This window comes from Pinus tabuliformis, chromosome 8 (assembly GCF_031772625.1).
Source record: "Pinus tabuliformis cultivar Carrire ecotype Pingquan chromosome 8, CPIR1, whole genome shotgun sequence".
Classification (NCBI taxonomy): Eukaryota; Viridiplantae; Streptophyta; class Pinopsida; order Pinales; family Pinaceae; genus Pinus; species Pinus tabuliformis.
Window position 1 is genome coordinate 62,380,896 of NC_142294.1, and position 18,871 is coordinate 62,399,766.

Sequence of the window (18,871 nt, forward strand, 5' to 3'; positions counted from 1 at the left end):
CACCATCTCTTTGGCCGATCATATGCTTTCACCTGGTTGTTTATCCTTTCCTGAGGAACTGCAGCGATGAGTGGTTTTATTAGCCAGCCTCTTAACCTTTACATGTTTCGAGCAAGTTCCACCATTACCGGAACCAGTTGCTACCCTTTATACCACTCGTTCCTTCAAGATGAGTCGCCTTTACGCTCTTTTCTGACTCGTAAAATATGAAAAGATTGCCGAGTATTTTTCCTTTTTGACTCGTTAAAGAAAATAAAAATGGAGGTCCGCTTTCAGCTCTTTTCTGACCATTTAAAGAGGAAAAGATTGCCGAGTCGCTCCTCTTGACTCGTTAAATGTTAAGAAGGGGCAGTCGTTTTAAGTTCTTTTTGTCGACCGTTAAAACATAAAAAGATTACCGGGTTTTGTCGTTTCAAACTCGTTAATGGTCATGAAACGACGTCATTTCAACCGCTTTTTTACTTTTTCAGGTCGAAATCACTAATTATGAAAAGTACTCCTCGATCGTAATGATCGGGCGGTTCTTTCGTGTATTATTTTATACTTTTTCGGGCCTGAGAGACACAACTTTACGAAAAAGGACATCCCTGGAGTTTCCTTTTCTGCTGTCTTTTCAAACTCTCTAAACATGAAAAGGCGTCGAGTTCTTCCTTTGTCAGACTCGTTAAAACTTAATGACATCGGATTTTGTCACAACGCAAGCATATGCTATCCCCATCAAGCTTGTTAAAAATAACTGGGGTACTCGCCAGAAATGGCGGGGGGAAAAGAAAATTTTTGAACCATAATTATTACCGTGACGGCAGTATGTCGCTCTTGAACATGGCACTTTTCTGCTTTCGTGTCCAGGGTAGGGATATCTCATCTCATATCTTTCACTTGCTTCCATGGACTTGGGTACCTTATTTGACCTCTCATCCACTCATTGCCTCGTCATCATGACCTTTGATACATTGATGTCAAATACTGCCAATTCCATTAATGTGCCGCCGATATGTTCAAGAGAAGTTGACCTCTGCAAAGAAACAAACTCCCTCTGATAGTTCGCACAACCTTGATTCACAACATTATCTCTCTGTCTCGTGTCGATGATGTGGGAAACATTATGGCCCACCTTCGATCAAGGTCACTTCCTGTCGACTTCAACTCATTATCTAGGAAGTTGATCTAGAGACTCCTTTCCGGTGCCTTGGAGCCTGCATGCCTCAATGGCAGGTTCTTCGTGTTCGACGTGAGGTTTTCATCATTGGCCTCCGATCGAATGATTCTACGGGTGTTCGACTTCAGATCATTAATTCACATGCCGTAGATTGTACCTATAGTACCTTGAGGGCCATTGTCATTATTAATGGTACCTCTCACGTCTGTTAACAGTTTCCACTATTGACTGGTAATCAGACGAAGTTCATGCATGTTCGACTTCAGCTCATATATTCACATGCTTGAACTTGTACTCTTGTTCGGGTCGAGATGGAGCGCAAGACCCTGGATTGTGTCTGTTGTAATCCAGGCGTGATTCTTGATACTTGACTCATTCACTGGATGGCTGCGACCATACCTGAGTCAATTCATTGATCCTAACCAGATGGCTGCGTCCATACTATGGATCTAGATTATTTATGTACTCTCTTATGGATGGCTACGACCATACCACGTACATCATGTAATTGAACTATCAGTCATGTCTCTTAACACAGATCCTCGGCGGCAGCTCTCTATATGTGTTCTTGTGTGTTCTTGTAAAGCATTTCACCCCTCTCTCTACCTCTCGGACTTCATGCTTTAGGGGGCATCTGTTACACAGTAATTTGTCACCATTGATCACCGTCCCTATCGCCCCATTTCCATACATTGGAGGACGCATTCCGGGACCTGTGAGCAGTGACATAACCCAAAAAAACTTGCATTATGTTCCCCTGAGTATGTACTTCATGTTCCCTGAAGACACCTTCTGCAAATTATCCCTGAAAAGTGTTCTTTTTCCATTGGCGCAGGTCCACAGTATCTTACCCGCGCCAATAACTGAGATCCTCAAAAGAGGGCGTGACCACTGGCGCTCTGTCACAGAACAACACCCGCGCCAGCCCAGTTTAGTAATGATTTTTGCCAAAAGCACACCCGTATGATTTATTCCCTTCAGATCACGAAGCCTTTTGAGGGAAAAATCCAGTGGATAGGGGTCGAGAGTCATCATCTATCCTTGACAACTATCCACAGTAGCTTTTCCGAGATAATGCCAATCCACAATGGGTGTCTTGGTTCATCGAATCTTTCTACCTTCTCCATCTATAAATATTTGTCCTCATGCATTAGACAAGCTAGGACTAGATGTTGAGTTCTTGAGTTCTTGGAGGAATGCTAGTTGTGATTATCATGAGTGATAATGAATGCTAGAGAGGTTATGCTGCTGGAGAGGAGATACATTGCAAGACACATATAGTTGCTCGCCCAGCCAGGAGAGGTTCAAGTCAGAACCTTGGTTGTAACTTTTCCTGTTTATTATTAATTAATGAGCGACTGTTATTATAGTTCCAATCTCATTGTCTATTATGGTGATGTGTTGACTTATTTCCTTTCTGACTGAAATATAGTTATGCCTTGGTAGATTTTATGTTGGTATCTGTCTCTTCCTTTGCATGTGCAGGTGTCCGTTTATGATCTGCTGGAGCGAGGGAGCGGGAATATCAACTCTGCTTCAACCATAGCGTTGGATTCCAGGTTGGTCTTCTTAATTCACCTTTGATGCATAACTAGGAACTTGCGTGGCAGCGTGGTTTGATTGTGGCTAGTTCTGTTTTAGGCTAGTGGGATCGCCTCTGTCCGCAGAGGGGATTTACCTTACCAACAATTACGCTCCCCCTCCCTTAGCCATCTGACCCTTGACTTTTGCCTCCAGTAGATTTCCTCCTGCTTTCTCCTTTCTTCGAGTTGACTGTGAATGAGCCGTTCTTGTTCCAGGGTTGCCTCCGTGTGCCCTTCTGTGATTATCTTTTGTTGGAGATCCACCAGTTCCTGATTTAGCTCTTGTTGCGCCTTAAATATATTTCCAAAGGTCTCCCTATTCCATCTTTTTAGGTGACTTTTTAGAAATCGTAGCTTCTGTTGGAACTGATACATTTTTGCCCCTTCTGGGGGGACGAAGGAAGCCCAAATGGTCTTGACAAAGTCCTTGAATGCAGGGGGCGTAAGCCAAAACCCCTCAAAGCGGAAGGGTCTTTTTGTCAAATCCCCTGGTCTCTGCCATTGAAGAGAAATCGGCCAGTGATCTGACCCAGTGTGTGCAAGTATATCTGCTGAGAAATCTCCTCCAAGATGCACCGCATTATCTGATATGAGAAAGCGATCCAGTTTACAGGCAATTTGATGCTTGCCCGCTCTGCGATTGCTCCAGGTGAAGGTGCCATTACAGAACGGCATGTCTATGAGGGAAGCAGTTTGGATGAAGTCCTTGAAGCGAGCAACTTCTGGTTCCATTCTGATCCTTCCTCCTATTTTTTCCTCAATTTTGGTGATCATGTTAAAGTCCCCTGCCACAATCCATAGTGGATGTCTTCTGTTAATGCTCAGAGCTTCTATAGTATCAAGGAGCGCAATTTTGCTTCCTGTGTCTTGCGGAAAATATACATTTGATAGGTTACCATGAATATTGGTGCCCAATATATGAAAGGCCGCCTGTATGAGATGATGAGAGGCATGAAGATCTGTGAGTGTTACCGCTTGGGTATTCCATGCAATCGCAAGCCCCCCTGAGGCTCCGGAGGCATCTACAGCAACCGATCGACACCCTGGCCATGCTTTTGAGAGTATGTTACCCAGAGTGGAGCTATTGCACTTGGTTTCCTGGAGAAAGCACATCTACGGCTTTTCCATTTTAATCATGTTTTTTAACATCCTGAGTTTTCCAGGGCTATTAAGCCCTCTTAAGTTCCAGGACACAAGCTCCATGGTTCAACTAGCGTTGGAGGGCCTGTAGTACTTCGTCAACTTAGCATATCTGCCTGGATCTACCAGGATTTTCCCAATCTCTATTGTTCTCTGGAGATCTGTTTTCCTTCCTCTCTTTTTTGTGTCTTTTGGACGCAGGCTGCCATCCCACTGACTTCCCGGTTGTATCCCTACCTGGTGTTGGTGGTAGGCTCTTGAGATGACCACTTCGAGCTTGTTGAGTTGATTCTCAGATATTGTATCATATGCTTTCTTTTTGCAAGCTAGTTCTAATTCCAGAATGTCCAACCCGTGTAGATCTATGCTTTCTGGCTCTTCTTACATTTGTTGCACTTGACTGCTTTCTTCTATATTGATCGCTGAGTCTTGTGGGAGGTCTGCCTTTCCATCAACATCCATGTCCTTGTGAATCTCCACCATTTCTTTCTGACTTCTGCTGAGAATGGAAGGGATGATGATGGGAGGCTGGGATTTGGGAGGGGGATCAGATAGAGGGGGGTGGGATGAGGAGGATGGGCGAGTTGGGTTGGTCTCAGAGATCAGGGGTTGATCTTCAGAGGTTGGGCCAAAATGTCGAAGCTGTTCTTAGATGCTGGGTCTTGGGGTTTGTTAGGCTGGGGTTTAGACCCATTCTGGGGCTTTTTATGCGAGCGCTTCCGACTGGGGACTTTGGTAAAACCATCCTGGGTTAGGGTTTCAGAAGGGTCAGGGGAGATGGCTTTGACATTTTGAGGGCAGTCCCTGAAGAGGTGCCCCAGAGCATGGCACTTTCTGCAACGAAAGGGCACATGTTCATAGTCAAGAGGCTAGACCCATTCCTCGTCTCGGTGGGCAAGAGTTACCGACTCTGGTAAAGCTTCATTCAGGCGAATAAAAACACATATTCGAGCGTAGGAGATATACTTACGGGATTTGGTTTCTTCTGCCGCCCTGATGTATTCTCCCACTCCATTTCCTATGCCCTTTAGAGTGTCCTCGTCCCAGTATTCATCTGGAAGAGAGTACAATCTGATCCAAACAGGCGCCCAAGTGAGATCTTCTTTATCTGGATTGAATCTTGGAATCCATTCCCTCATATATAGTCCTGCTGAGTTGAAAAAGTAGGGCCCAGCTCCCAGAATCCTATATTTGTCCTCTAGGCAGAAAAAGATAGCGGTGAAAAAGCCTTTCGGCCCTAGCTGGAGAGTGACATCTCCTTTAGGTTTCCATTTCGCTGCTATCCAGCCATATAAGGCTTTCTCATTCGGCCAAAACCCTATGAACTTTCCAATGAGGGCATGATCTTTCATGAACTCTATTCTTCTGTCAATCTTGTCTCCTGGCAGCTCTATTCGTGGTCGTTCTTTGGCCACAGGTCAGCATGTTGAGGAGGATATTTTCGGGCCTTCTTCTGGGGTTCCTTCTCCTTCTTGTGCGTTGTTGTCTTTGTTCTTCTGATTTCCGGTTTCCTTGTCATCATCTTGATGCTTTTTCCCTTTGTTTAGAATTTCCTGATTTACCGATCCAAAAATGACCGTTTGCTCAGGATCGTGCATTGAAGGGGAGGGCTCGGACGCCCTCCCCTGAGGATGTTCCATTGTACCCCGCTGAACCCCTGCTGCTCTGTCACGCCACAGAGATTTCCTTACAGTGCCTGAGCGTATTCCGCTGTACCGTCGGCGCCGTCGAGGGCTTTCTCAGAACCCTAGTTCCTTTCCTCGAGCGCTCTCTTCCAAGTTCCGAGTCCAAAAAAAAATTTGATGATGTAATTATTGAGTTAATAGGCATGATAGGTTGTTTTTTTGTTTAATTAAGCCTAAAAAAGGTAGAAAAACTCAAATCAAAGTCTAAAAGAGGAGTTTGTTTGACCTTCTTACTCTCTCTGGTTTGTTCAGAGATTATTGATCACTATTCCACCACTTAGGGATTCGACCCTTGAAGGTTGGGAAATGGTTGTTTTGAGTCTATATGTATGATTTCTCATTGAGTGAGAAGGGTTGGACTTTTGTGGAGACACTTGTACCTTGTGTTTTCTTATAGCTAATCAAGGAGAAATTGCATCTATTTTTCAGGAATACTTGTTCAATGAGTCTATGGTGTTATTTTACTTTCATATCAGTGTCTAATTGATGAAATCATCTCTCTTTACATGCTTTTCCTTCTTCTTATGGTTTTCCTTACATTCATATAGGCACAATTCTTATATTTAAGATTTGTTTATGTGGAAAATCATGCTTGTATTTCTCTTCTTCTAAAATTAATGAATTCATGCTTATACATGCTCATCATGATTTCTTAAACTCTCAAACCTATACTGCATTAACTAAATCTTAAGTTCACCACAACACACTCTTCTATAGCTCCTATTTATGCCTATTACTGCGCACTTGAAACCTTAACCTAATTGTCTGCTCTCATCCCTAGTCCAGCAAACTAAAAACCCTAAATTATCAAATACTCAAACCATACTTGTATATCTAGCCTAAAATCCATTTCTTTTGGTTATTCATTGACAAATACTTAGAGAGATCGCTCTCTCATTCAGTAGGGCTTGCTACTGAAATGAAATTGGTTTGATGTTACCTCTTTCGATCTCCTCCTCAGCCTAGCATATTGTAGGGAATAACAATGTAGACACAAGGGAAGTTGCAAAATGATCACCATCAGAAATGGCCTGCATCCCTAGACGATTCCATCTAAACATAAAGTATAAGAAGGGAAGCACCAATCATGTTGTTGACTACATCAGTCGACTCCCAATTGTTGCACTGAGTATAGTTCTCAACTCTTGTGAGTACAAGACCTATAGATGGCCAAAACTATATGAAAGTGACTTAGAGTTCACTACCAACCACAAGATGTTGATGGATGGAAAGCCAATTCCAGAATTCCACCTTCAGGATGGATTGTTGTGCTATCTAGGACATCTTTGTGTTCCTTTAAGCGAGCGTACCAAGCTAATTTTGGAGGCACATTATAGTAGGGTTGCATAACATTTTGGTGTTGAGAATACAGCGGCAGTATTGCAAAATTATTTTTATTGGCTAAAAATCTGATATGATGTTGGAAAATATATTAGATCTTTCACTACCTATGTCATCACCAAGCCAACCATTAAGAAGCAAGGCATGTACACTTATTTTCCTACTCCTAATTGGACTTGGGAGCCCATATCCATGGACTATATGTCTGGCCTCCCTTTTACCAATCATGGTAATGACTATGTATTTGTGTTCATTGATAGATTTTCTAAGATGGCTATATTGATGGCCTGCAAGAAGAGCATCATAGCATAATACACTACCAAACTCTTCTTCAAATGAGTGTGGGTTCCTTTTGGTATTCCACAGACCATTATATCATATCAGGATAACAAGTTCCTAGGCATATTTTAGTCGAGCCTCTGGTCATTATTGGACACTAATCTCACCAATTCAATTGCATTCCATCCACAGAGTGATGACCAGACAGAGGTTGTCAACAGAATGATAGTGCACATACTATGCATGTACAACTCTAACAATCCATGAACACAGGACGAGATTATCCCCTATGTGCAACACAACTATAACATATCTCTCCATAGCTCGACTGGCCACATCCCCTTTCAAGAGAGCATGGGATTTCAACCATTGTGTCCCATTGATGTCGCATTGCCTCTTGCAACTACATAGGTAGAATATGCACATGTTCAGTCTGAAGTTGATAAATCCACCATTTTTATTGTTCACATTTAGCACATCTTCTAACAGGTGCATGAGATCTTGGATAAATCCAATGCCAAGTATAGACGAGGGCATGATCAACATCGGGTGACACATAATTTTCAGGTGGGCAACAAAATTTGGTTACATCTATAGAAAGAATGCCTTGTTGGAGCCCATCAAAAGCTTCGACCACTCTGATGTGGGCCTTACACCATCACCAATGTAGGTTTTAACCCCATACAGCAATTACCTGCATATGAATTCTAAAACACAGAAAATAAACAATAGCGAAAGCATAACACATAAAACAAATATACACAGAGATTTTCCCCTAGATCCCAAAACTAGGACTACCAACTTGATTTTTCATTATTATCCTATCAATGTTACAATACATATATATACATGCTGAAGCATTTAATACCATGGACCGAAAACCATCACGCCAAAAACCATGTGCGAAAATCATGCAAAAAACCATAGGTAGGTTCGCCCCACCTAATATAGGGCCCAAAAAAATTTCCCCAGGGTGTTTCCCCCCTCAAACCCCTGTGACCCCCCCACTCTAACCCCCCAGTAAACTAGGTTAGCTAGTTGTGGAAATAATAACACAACCCAACAACCAAGGCTATGGGAGACAACACTTTCAAGCTCATTACACCCCCATTCCTTGTCCTACACGCCATATTCAATGTGGACTTCCTCCGTCCATACTTTCCACCATTAATGGACACATCAAACATTTTTGAGAAATTGACGCCAACAAAGCTCAAACTAGATTACGTTGAATATGCCACAACTGATCAGAGCATGGAGACATAGATCAATAACACTTGCAAATAGAGGATTCAACTATATTGAGTTGTCAAAGTTGGTCATCTCTTGCAATAGGACAAGTGGCTCATTAGTGACCAAGTTTAGCAGAAGTTTCCCCATCTCATTGGAGCACTCAACACAATGGGGACCATTGCTTCCTAAGGGGGGAGATATGATCTAGGTGGATATTGGTGGCCACCTGCCTATTCCACTTGGACCCCCAACACTATTTATTTCAGTTTCCTTATTTGTAGCGCAATTTACTCTTTTTGGTTGTTTTTTGGGTCTTAAACTTCTGGAGCCACTTTGAGGTGCTAAAAGACGTTTTTTAGGACAATTGAGAGACTGGAAAAGCTCCATAATCTATTTCACACATTCTCTCTTCCCCTCCTTGTGGAGATATTTTAAATGAGGTATTATGATAGCCAACAAAGATCATATGCCAAAGTTACGACCCTGGGAAGTTGGTGGTCCAACTTACCCCAACGGGGCCGAAAATCGTTGGCACTTCATCTCCTATGGTTAAGATTTCACACTTTTTTTTATAATAAAAATTCCTCTGAGCCTCATTGTAACACAGTTCAGAAGGCATGTAATGATCACTTTTCTTCTCAGAGATAAGCCACCATCGTCTGAACTAGTTTGTCCCTTTCTTCATGTAAACAATATTTGGTACTTGTTATTAATTAATTGAAGTTTTGTTCTTTCACTGTATCTTTGTGTTCTGTTTAAATTTTTATTTCATTTCATTCCTTCATAAATTTGGATCAGGCAGATCCTTGATGATGTGGCAGAGGTTATGGGGCCCAAGCTTTAAATGGACATAAATTTTGATTCGAGCATTGGATTGAGATAATATTTATATTGTTGAAAACCTCTCAATGAACCCAATCCAATAGTGATATCTAAAGTTGATTTTGAGAACTTTTTGGATTGAGGAGTTTGCAACTCCATCCTCATAATGATACCATGGAGATTGGGTTAATTAAAAGTAACACCTCTCACCAGGTTTGGGAAGTCTAAGGGGGTGGGAGGGAGCATTACAAATGTCGTATGACTTTTGCACATGTGCATATGTTAGGAAGTTTGATCTTTTCCTATGAATGTTGTTTGGAATATCAAGTTATTAAATTTCATAATAATATATGAATTATCAAACCCATGAGGTGTATATTAGTTCGTTTGAGGTGGTTTAGTCTCTACTAGGTTTTAGGTTCAAATATCATCTAAAGTGGAAGAGGATGGAAACCACATTTTTGATAATTAAACTATCCTAGTAGACATCCAAGCTTGACACTTGTGATAGCATTCATTTTTTAGCGACAAATGGAACTGTGAGAGGATTCTGTGTGGCAGGGTGACATTATATTGATGTCAACATGACATCATTAGGACATAGTGGAAGCAAGTGACATGGAGGATGATATTAAAGTGGCACCTAGGTGACATGTGGCAGTGGTTTTGGGGTTCCATCTAGCATAGGGTGGCCATGTGGTGTTGACCTGGAGTTAATGTGACTCGAAGACACCTCAATACGGAGCTCAGACTCACCAAGGTGTTTGTAATTCCTTTTTAGAAGCGGGGTGTGGGTTGATAGAAGCCAAAGGACGAAGATCATCCATGTCATTTAACATGAAAATATGTGACACACCGTGAAGGTTTGAAAGGGATACCATTATGAAGAAATGGCGCAAGTGTGGTGATGTTATGGTGCTATGATGTGACAGGTGCCCTAGTGGACCTCATGTGAAGTGGCAGTGCATTGTGGGTACATGTGGCAAATCCTTGCTAATGTGGAAAAGGTTACGGGGCCCAAGCTTTAGATGGACATAACTTTTGATCTAGACATTAGATTAAGATAAATTTATATCATCAAAAAAATTTCGATGAACCTGTTCCAATGATGGTATCTAAAGTTTATTTTGATAACTTTTGGGATTGAGGAATTTTGTAACCCCATCCTCATAATGAGACCATGGAGATCAAGTTAATTAAATGTAACACCTCCCACTAGGCTTCGGAAGTCCAAGTGGGTAAGGAGGGAGCATTACAAATGTTGTCTTATCTTTATGCATTTGCAGATGTTAGGCAGTTGGATATTTTCTTGTGATTTTTTTTTGGGAATCTCAAGTTATAAAATGCCATAAAAATATATGAATCATCAAACTCATGAGGTGTAGATTAGTTGGTTTGAGTGGGATTTATTCTCCACTAGGCTTTAGGTTCAAATCTCATGGGAAGGGGTCGAGGATGTAAACCACTTTTATGAAACTTAATTTAAACTATCCCAATAAACATCCAAGCTTGACCCTAGTGATAACATTCCCTTCGCTAGTGATAGAATTTCCTTCTCAATAATAAATAGATCATTCTTCCATCAAATAAAAAATAAACTCCATCTAAACTTAACCCAATTAAAAACAAAAAACAAAAACAACTTCCATGAAATAAAAAAATCCATCTAAACTTAACCCAATTAAAAAGAAAAAACAAAATCAAACAAACCATATGTGTTGCACTATAATATAAACTCAAACCATTTTCACAAATTAAAAAATTATATGCTATATAATATGAATATACCACTAAAACAATTACAATTGTTTCTCTCATTCTTTTCATACTTGTCACTAATAAATAGATCGTTGTTTCATTGAATAAAACAATAAGCTCCACCTAAACTTAACCTAATTAAAAAGGAAAAAAAGAAAAAACAAACAAACAACTTATAATATAAACTCAATACAGTTGCAAGAATTGAGAAAATTTTAAACTATATAATATGAATATGTCACTAAAACAATGATTGCTCTCATTCTCTTCATAACTCCTATAATACAAGCCCGTTCATGCATAGTTTATATCAAGACTAATGTTCATAGAATAATCTTAGAACCATCTGTTTGTACTTTAATGCTATAAATTTTGACAGAAACTAGCCATTTCTTGACTGAGATAGGTTGAAGAAAAGAATGGATTTTCAGGTCACTTAGTAATTAATTACTGATACAAATTATTAAATTGAGATCTAAGACGTTACTGTAACTAAAATATAAATATAATATATATATACTGCAACTTATTTTATCTAAAAGAATTATATATATATATATGCTAATGTAACTTTGATGCATATCAATGTTATAGAATTTAGGTTTATGTGATCCATATCAATTTTATTAAGAAAGTTTTAAGCAATAATCACATCAAAATTTATTTATATATATTTTAATAAATAAATAGATACAAAGTAATAAATTATTTTATCATTATAATATTATATTTATAATTAAATAATTATATATATTTAAATTAAAATTAATAAAAATTATATATATATATATATATATTAGATGAGAATTTTTAATTAAATAGCAGTGATGTGTTTAATCATATTAAATTTTTTGGTTTAATTTTCCAATATTAGATTTGCCATTCCAAATGTTTAATAACTAAATCTAATATCCAAAATATGACGCACATCTAATCTACTAGAGATGGACTACTATGACGCACATCTAATCTACTAGAGATGAACTACAAAATATATATATATATATATATATAGAGTTGTAGTGGCCGTAGCAATGGATTCTGTGTAGGAAAAAAAAAAAATCATAAGAAGAGAGAAATGTACTTTCTGAAGTTTTTTTTTTGAAACAAATATCAATAAGTGTTTTATATTAGATTTATTTGGTATTCAGTGACTATTTAACTTATATTATTTTACTAATTTTATTTATCCAAAACATTGGTTAATAAATTCACTAGCAAATATAAATTAACTTTGAAAAATAAAAACTTATTATCACTATTGTTTAAAAGCACACTTAAATAGTACACTTACAAATGTTCATAAACTTTTAAAAATGAAAATTAACTTTGAAAAATAAAAACTTATTATCACTATTGTTTAAAAGCACACTTAAATAGTACACTTACAAATGTTCATAAACTTCTAAAAATGAAAATAAAAACATGGATTAAAAATTAGTATTAAAATGTATAGTCTAATCCAATGAGTTTTCAGTTTAACTAATATTACATAATTTAAATTCAAAAAACTAATATTACATAATTTTTAAATGAAAAATAAATTCAACCTCAACCACTTAAAATTACTTGTTTTTCAAGTTAAACAAAATCTTAAAAACTGCGCCTAAGCCCAACCAAAACAATCACATCATAAACTTTGCACCTAAATATCCATGTCAGACTAGGAGTAACTCCAGACTAGGCAAAACACTGATTCATCTATTTCATTAGGTAGCTATTGTTATATACATGAATGTGACTGATCAGTTCATCTTCTTGATGACTGTTCACATTCCACATTCACCCAATCGCAGAGGATTAGGTGTCAACATTCCCCCCTTAATCTGAAGGGATGTTGGTGAGTCCAAGCATCGTTCTGAATCTTTCAAGCTTTTCTCTTCCAAGCGCTTTGGTGAAGATGTCTGCAATTTGCTCATTTGTGGAACAATGACGAAGATGGATTGTTTTGGCCTCAACATGATGTCAGATCAGATGATATTTAGTATTGATGTGTTTTGTACGATCATGGAACTTTGGGTTCTTGGCCAACTTTATTGCAGAGGTGTTGTCAATCATGAGTGGAGTTGATTGTACTTGTTTTACCTGCAAATCTTCAAGAATTTTCCTGAGCCACACAATTTCTTTCGTTGCTTCAGCTGCTGCCACGTATTCTGCTTCTGTTGTGGAATCTGCTGGAACTGATTGTTTGCGTGATCTCCAAGAGACAGCTCCTGATCCAAGACTCATAGCATATCCTGAAGTAGATACTCCAGTTTCTTTGTCTCCATCGAAGTCTGAATCAGAGTATCCAATCAAGCTGAAGTCGTCCACCTGTGTATACTTGATTCCAAGGTCTTGAGTTCCCTTCAAATACCTTAGAATTCTTTTTGCAGCAGACCAATGTCCCTCACAAGGCTTTTGCATAAACTTGGAGAGGATTCCAACAGCAAATGAAATGTCTGGTCTGGTAGTAGTGAGGTAGATGAGACTTCCTATAAGTTGTCTATACTTTGTTGCATCCTCAAATTCCTTTCCTTCAATAGATGTGAGCTTTAAGTTTTGTTCCATTGGAGTAGAAAGAGGATTGCACTCTGTCATGCCAAATCTGTTTAACAAATCTCCAATGTATTTCTTTTGAGAAAGAAATATGGATTTTGGATGTTGGGTTACTTCAATGCCAAGATAGTAATGAACATAGTCCAAATCAGTCATTTCAAAACTTTTTCCTAATTCTTTCTTTATGGATGCAATATAGCTTTCATTGTTCCCTGTCATTAAAAGATCATCTACATATACCACAAGATATACAACTGTTTTGCCAACTTTTTTGATAAATAAAGTTGCATCATCAAGATCAAAATGATTGAAGTTGAGTTTCAGAAGATGCTCAGTTAATTTTTCATACCAGGCTCGCAGTGCTTGTTTGAGGCCATACAAGGACTTCACAAGTTTGCATACTTTTTGTTCATGTCCTTTCATAGCAAATCCTTCAGGCTGGGACATAAAAACATTCTCTTTTAGATCTCCATTCAAGAATGCAGTCTATACATCCATTTGATGGACTTTCCAACCGTTCTGAGCTGCTAGTGCAAAGAGTGTCCGGATGGTGGCCCATTTTGTTGTGGGGGCAAAAGTTTCCTCATAATCTACCCCTTCCTTCTGTGCAAAACCTTTTGCCACAAGCCTAGCTTTGTGCTTGTCAAGTGAGCCATCAGCTTTGTACTTGTTCTTGTAGACCCACTTGCAGCCAATTAGTTTGGTTCCAAATGGAGGGTCAACCAGCTTCCAAGTGCCATTCTTTATGAGGGCATCATACTCCTTTTTCATCGCTTCTTTCCATTCATCATGAGAAGCAGCTTCTTTGAAGGAAGTTGGTTCAAAATCTGTAGACAAGTTCAATTCACAATCATAAGTAACATCCATATCAACAAGTGAATTAGAGTCATCTACATCACCTCCATTTTGTCGGTTTGAATTTCTAGTTCCTGTTTTTCCAATTTCATCAGGATGAACACTTTCAAGTGTCCTTGTCAGCCACTTTGGGGGACCTTTCTGAGATGGTCCGGGCTGCTCTGTTGATTGAGTTGGGACTGAATCAAGATTGAGTCTCCTAATTCTATCAATTACATCACTTAAAGCATCATCCGTTGTTGGAGTTTCATGCAAGGGAGATTGTTCTTCAGAAGAAGATTCCACATGTTGTTCTAGTATAGGAATCCCCCCTTCAAGATGTGGAATCTGATTATCAAATTCTTGAAATGATTTCGTTTTTGCGAATCTATCCAAGCGATCAAGTTGCCGCTCAACAACATTGTCAGATTTGGAATGATCAAGAAAAATGACATCTCTAGATACAACAAACTTTTTATTTACTTCATCATAGAGGTGGTATGCTTTAGATGTGTTTGAATACCCTAGGAAGATACACTTACGACTTCTAGCACCAAGTTTGTTTCTATGTACCTTTGGTATCAAAGCATAACAGGTGGAACCAAAGATCCTGAGATGTTTTACCGAAGGAATATGTCCATACCACAATTCATAAGGAGTCTTGTTTCTTATAGCTTTAGATGGACATCTATTCTTTATATATGCAGCACATAGAACAGTATCAGCCCAAAACATTATCTTTACATTTTTGAAGAAAAGCATGGATCGTACCATATTCAAAATTGTTCTATTCATTCTTTCTGCTACACCATTCCGTTGGGGATTATAAGGTACAGTTGTTTGATGTTTAATCCCATGTTGGCGAAGATAGTGTTCAAATTCATTTGATGTATATTCTTTTCCATTATCAGTGCGAATAGACCCAATATGAGATTGTGCATCATTTTCAATCCATTTATGAAAATTCTTGAATGTTTGAAAAGCATCAGATTTGTTCTTCAATAAATAAACCCAACACATTCTGGTGTAGTCATCAATAAATGTCATGATATATTTATTTCCATTTGCAGAAGGAACAGGCATTGGACCACATAAATCTGAATGAATGAGTTCAAGCTTCCTATGTGCTCTTGAATGTGAATCATGAAAAGACTGTTAGCTATGCTTTCCTAGAATGCAAGCATCACATTGCTTATGTTTCCTAGGAATTGTAGGCAAACCAGCAACACCATTTTTCTTCAATAAGCGGAGACTGTCATAGTTTAAATGTCCAAATCTAACATGCCATAATAAACTTGATGGAAGGGTACCTTCTTCATGATGAGAAATATATGAGAAATGTTGTGCATGAGCAGAGGTTCCTTGCAGTTTGAGAAGCCTTTCTTCTTCTATTCCCCTCATGACAAGTGAGTGGTCATATGCTTTTCTTACCTCAAGCTTGCCATCAAACATATGAATGGAGTGACCTTGCTGGTGGATGTGGACCAAGGACAACAAGTTTCTTTTGAGCTGTGGGAGATATAGAACATGATCCAGAAGAAAGTCTGGAAGGCTAGGCAGTTTAACCCTGATTGTGCCAAGCCCTGATGGCTTGATTTTTGACTGATCTGCAAAGTATACTGCTCCATCAACATTGTCAGTGAAATCTTCAAAAAAATCTTTCCTATGAGTCATATGACAGGTTGCTCCTAAATCAAGCAACCAATCATTTTTCGAAGAAGCAAGTGAAGCATTAAACAAATCTTCATTTACTCCAATGTTACATTGTGCCTCAATATAGTGAGCGATTCAGGTGCTTTACCTTTGTCTGTATCATCAGTTTTACCTTTCTGCTGGTTTCTTTTCTGCTCAATTTTGTCCCATGGTAGCTTGCATGTAGAAGCATCATGTGATCCATTTCGTTTGCAGCGAATGCAATGCAGATCTGTTTTTTCTCCTTGAGAATGTCTGCCCCACCTACCTCTGAAGTATCTTCCTCTTCCTCTTCGTCCACCTCTTCCTCTTGTAGAATCTTGAGCAGGATGCTTTTCTTTATGAGCAAGGCAAACAGTCTCTTCAGAAGATTCAGGGACTGTCTTCTTGCCAAAGGCTTTCTCTCTTTCAGCAAACTTTTTCACAAGAGAGTCAAAGGTTATATCTTTAAGATTTCCATTTGCTTGTAAAGACTCAAGATAATTGGAGTAAGTAGGATAGAGTGCCTTGAGAAAAGCAATAAGAGGGATATCCAGCTCAACCTTAGTGGATTTGATATCATGCATTATGGATTTAACTTCAGATGCAAGAGCAAGAGGATCATTATTTTTTAGTTCAAGAGTTAAGAGTTTAATCATGAGCTGAACAACTTCAAGTGCAGAATGTGAGTCATAGAGTTCTTTGAGCTTTTGTAAAGCTTCAAAGGAAGTTGAATATGATGAAATATGGTGACTTACTTCTTCATTTACAGATGCTGCGATTAATGCATATGCTTTGTTGTTCTTGTTATCCCAAATGACGAGCTCTTTGTCTGATGTAGGCTGTACTGGGTCATTGTCTCCTTCTCCGACACACACTCCCTTCCACAACTCATTGAAGATGAGGGTGTGTTTTATCATCCGGGACCATTCAGGATAGTTCTCCTTGCCAGTGAGAACTATCCCTACCATAGAGATGATTGAATGCATTCTGTAAAAATTCTTCTGCTGAAAAAAAATCCTTATGTCACAGCCTTATGTACTTTATTTTCCTCTAACGTTTGATAGAAGCATCAGCATTTCTTTGTACATATCACTTCAATATATCATGCAATACTACTATGTTGAAAAAACGCACAAGGGATCACTTCAATATATCACTTCAATATATATCAATATATCATGCAATACCACTTTGAAAGCAGCACAATATATCACTGTATCACTTCAATGTATCAATATATCACTTCAATATACTATTTTGAAAGCAGCGCAGTATATGACTATATCATTTCAATGTATTAATATATCACTTTAATATATCATCCAATACTATTTTTGAAAGCAGCGCAATATATAAAAGCTTTAAAAATTTTGAATGATACTGCACAATACTCAAACGTTTTGAATGACACTGTACAATACTCAAACGTTTTAAACTCTTAGTCTTCACTGTTTCAGCAGATTGAGTCTCTTCCAAGCGCAGAGACAGTGTACTCTGCTCCACCGTCGGTCAATTTGTGAAATTGTTGTAGCCATTGCAATATTTGTGATTGGAGGGAAATACTATCATTACCATTTCCTCCACAGTTCCCTGTTCGATTCCGTCTTTCACATGTTCGAACACTGGACGTAGAAGAGAAGGTAGTAAGCGGCAATGGCGAAAGAGGAAGCAGCATCCATGGAGGTGGAGGCGGAGAGGACAACAAAGCCTTCAATTGTCGGCGCTTCTTCGCCCTTCGTAGACAAAACTCTGGCTCCTAGAGACACAGTGCTAGACCTAACGCGACTCGATAATCAGACTCTCAGACTGGGCGGCGGTCTTCGTCAGGACTGTGACAATGTTACTGTAACAAAGGTTGGTAGGCTCCGGTATACAAAGCCAAACAAATATTGGGTTGAAGGCTCACAAAAAAAGTATACACCTGCCGTGGAAGACAAAATTATTGGCATTGTTGTTGATAGCAAGTCTGATAACTTTCTAGTGGACATAAAAGGTCCAACATGGGCTTTTCTACCCGTTCTTGCATTTGAAGGTGGAACAAGGAAGAACATACCAAAGTTTAAGACTGGTCAACTGATCTATACGCGAGTGGTTAAAACAAATCGTGACATGAACCCAGACGAAGACACAAAGCGAGATTAGCGGTGGAGAGGCAGCGTAACCAATGAGAATCAATGAGACGCAGGACAATCAATGAGACGCGCAGGTATTCATGGTCAAAGAATCAATGAAACGCAAGACAGAGGCAGCGCTCAGGTATTCATGCACAGAAAATCAATGAGAGGAGTTACGGCTATTCTTAGGACTTGCTCTGATACCATGTCAGACCAGCAGTAACTCCAGACTAGGCAAAAAATTGATTCATCTATTTCATTAGGTAGCTATTGTTATATACATGAATGTGACTGATTAGTTCATCTTCTTGATGACTGTTCACATTCCACATTTACCCAATCGCAGAAGATTAGGTGTCAACAATCCATTTCCTCCAGCCGACTTGTACATTTATTTGTTTTTATGGCATCATGCGGTAAAGTGATTTGTATGTCAATTCTTGACAGCCAACCTGGTCGACTCCGTCCATAATGATTTGCCAACGTGGACGTGAATACATACGTCATCAGTACTGAGTCCAGTGACATCAGCGGAAGTGTTCAGTGCATCTGCCCTGAATAACGGCAAGGCTACTGAGCTACGAAATGACATTAGTGATGTGGCTTCAACCAGGGTTGGCTGACGAGTACGTCTTTTGACTCCAGGTTCACCGTTAGGGTATTGCTTTACATCTTCTATCAAAATTATATAATATACTATATAACAGTCCC

At 39.0% G+C, this 18,871-nt stretch overlaps 3 protein-coding genes across 3 annotated transcripts; 1 reads left to right on the forward strand and 2 right to left on the reverse strand.

Moving 5' to 3' along the window:
• Nucleotides 1-2,838: 2,838 nt before the first annotated feature.
• On the reverse strand, nucleotides 2,839-3,855 carry LOC149234152 (uncharacterized). The gene has a single exon (XM_089368171.1). It carries the CDS (start codon nucleotides 3,853-3,855, stop codon nucleotides 2,839-2,841), a length of 1,017 nt encoding a protein of 338 aa, XP_089224297.1.
• Nucleotides 3,856-4,751: 896 nt separating this feature from the next.
• LOC149234153 (uncharacterized) lies at nucleotides 4,752-5,234 on the reverse strand. Its single transcript, XM_089368172.1, has one exon. The coding sequence runs from the start codon at nucleotides 5,232-5,234 to the stop codon at nucleotides 4,752-4,754; it is 483 nt and encodes a 160-aa protein (XP_089224298.1).
• Nucleotides 5,235-17,581: 12,347 nt separating this feature from the next.
• On the forward strand, nucleotides 17,582-18,188 carry LOC149234154 (uncharacterized). Its single transcript, XM_089368173.1, has one exon. The coding sequence runs from the start codon at nucleotides 17,700-17,702 to the stop codon at nucleotides 18,186-18,188; it is 489 nt and encodes a 162-aa protein (XP_089224299.1). The 5' UTR covers nucleotides 17,582-17,699.
• The last annotated feature ends 683 nt before the right edge of the window (nucleotides 18,189-18,871 follow it).

Bases quoted from the DNA above. Each gene is read 5' to 3' on its own strand.
- LOC149234153 (XM_089368172.1), bottom strand. From the start codon at position 5,234: ATGAAAGATCATGCCCTCATTGGAAAGTTCATAGGGTTTTGGCCGAAT.
- LOC149234154 (XM_089368173.1), top strand. From the start codon at position 17,700: ATGGCGAAAGAGGAAGCAGCATCCATGGAGGTGGAGGCGGAGAGGACA.
- LOC149234152 (XM_089368171.1), bottom strand. From the start codon at position 3,855: ATGTGCTTTCTCCAGGAAACCAAGTGCAATAGCTCCACTCTGGGTAAC.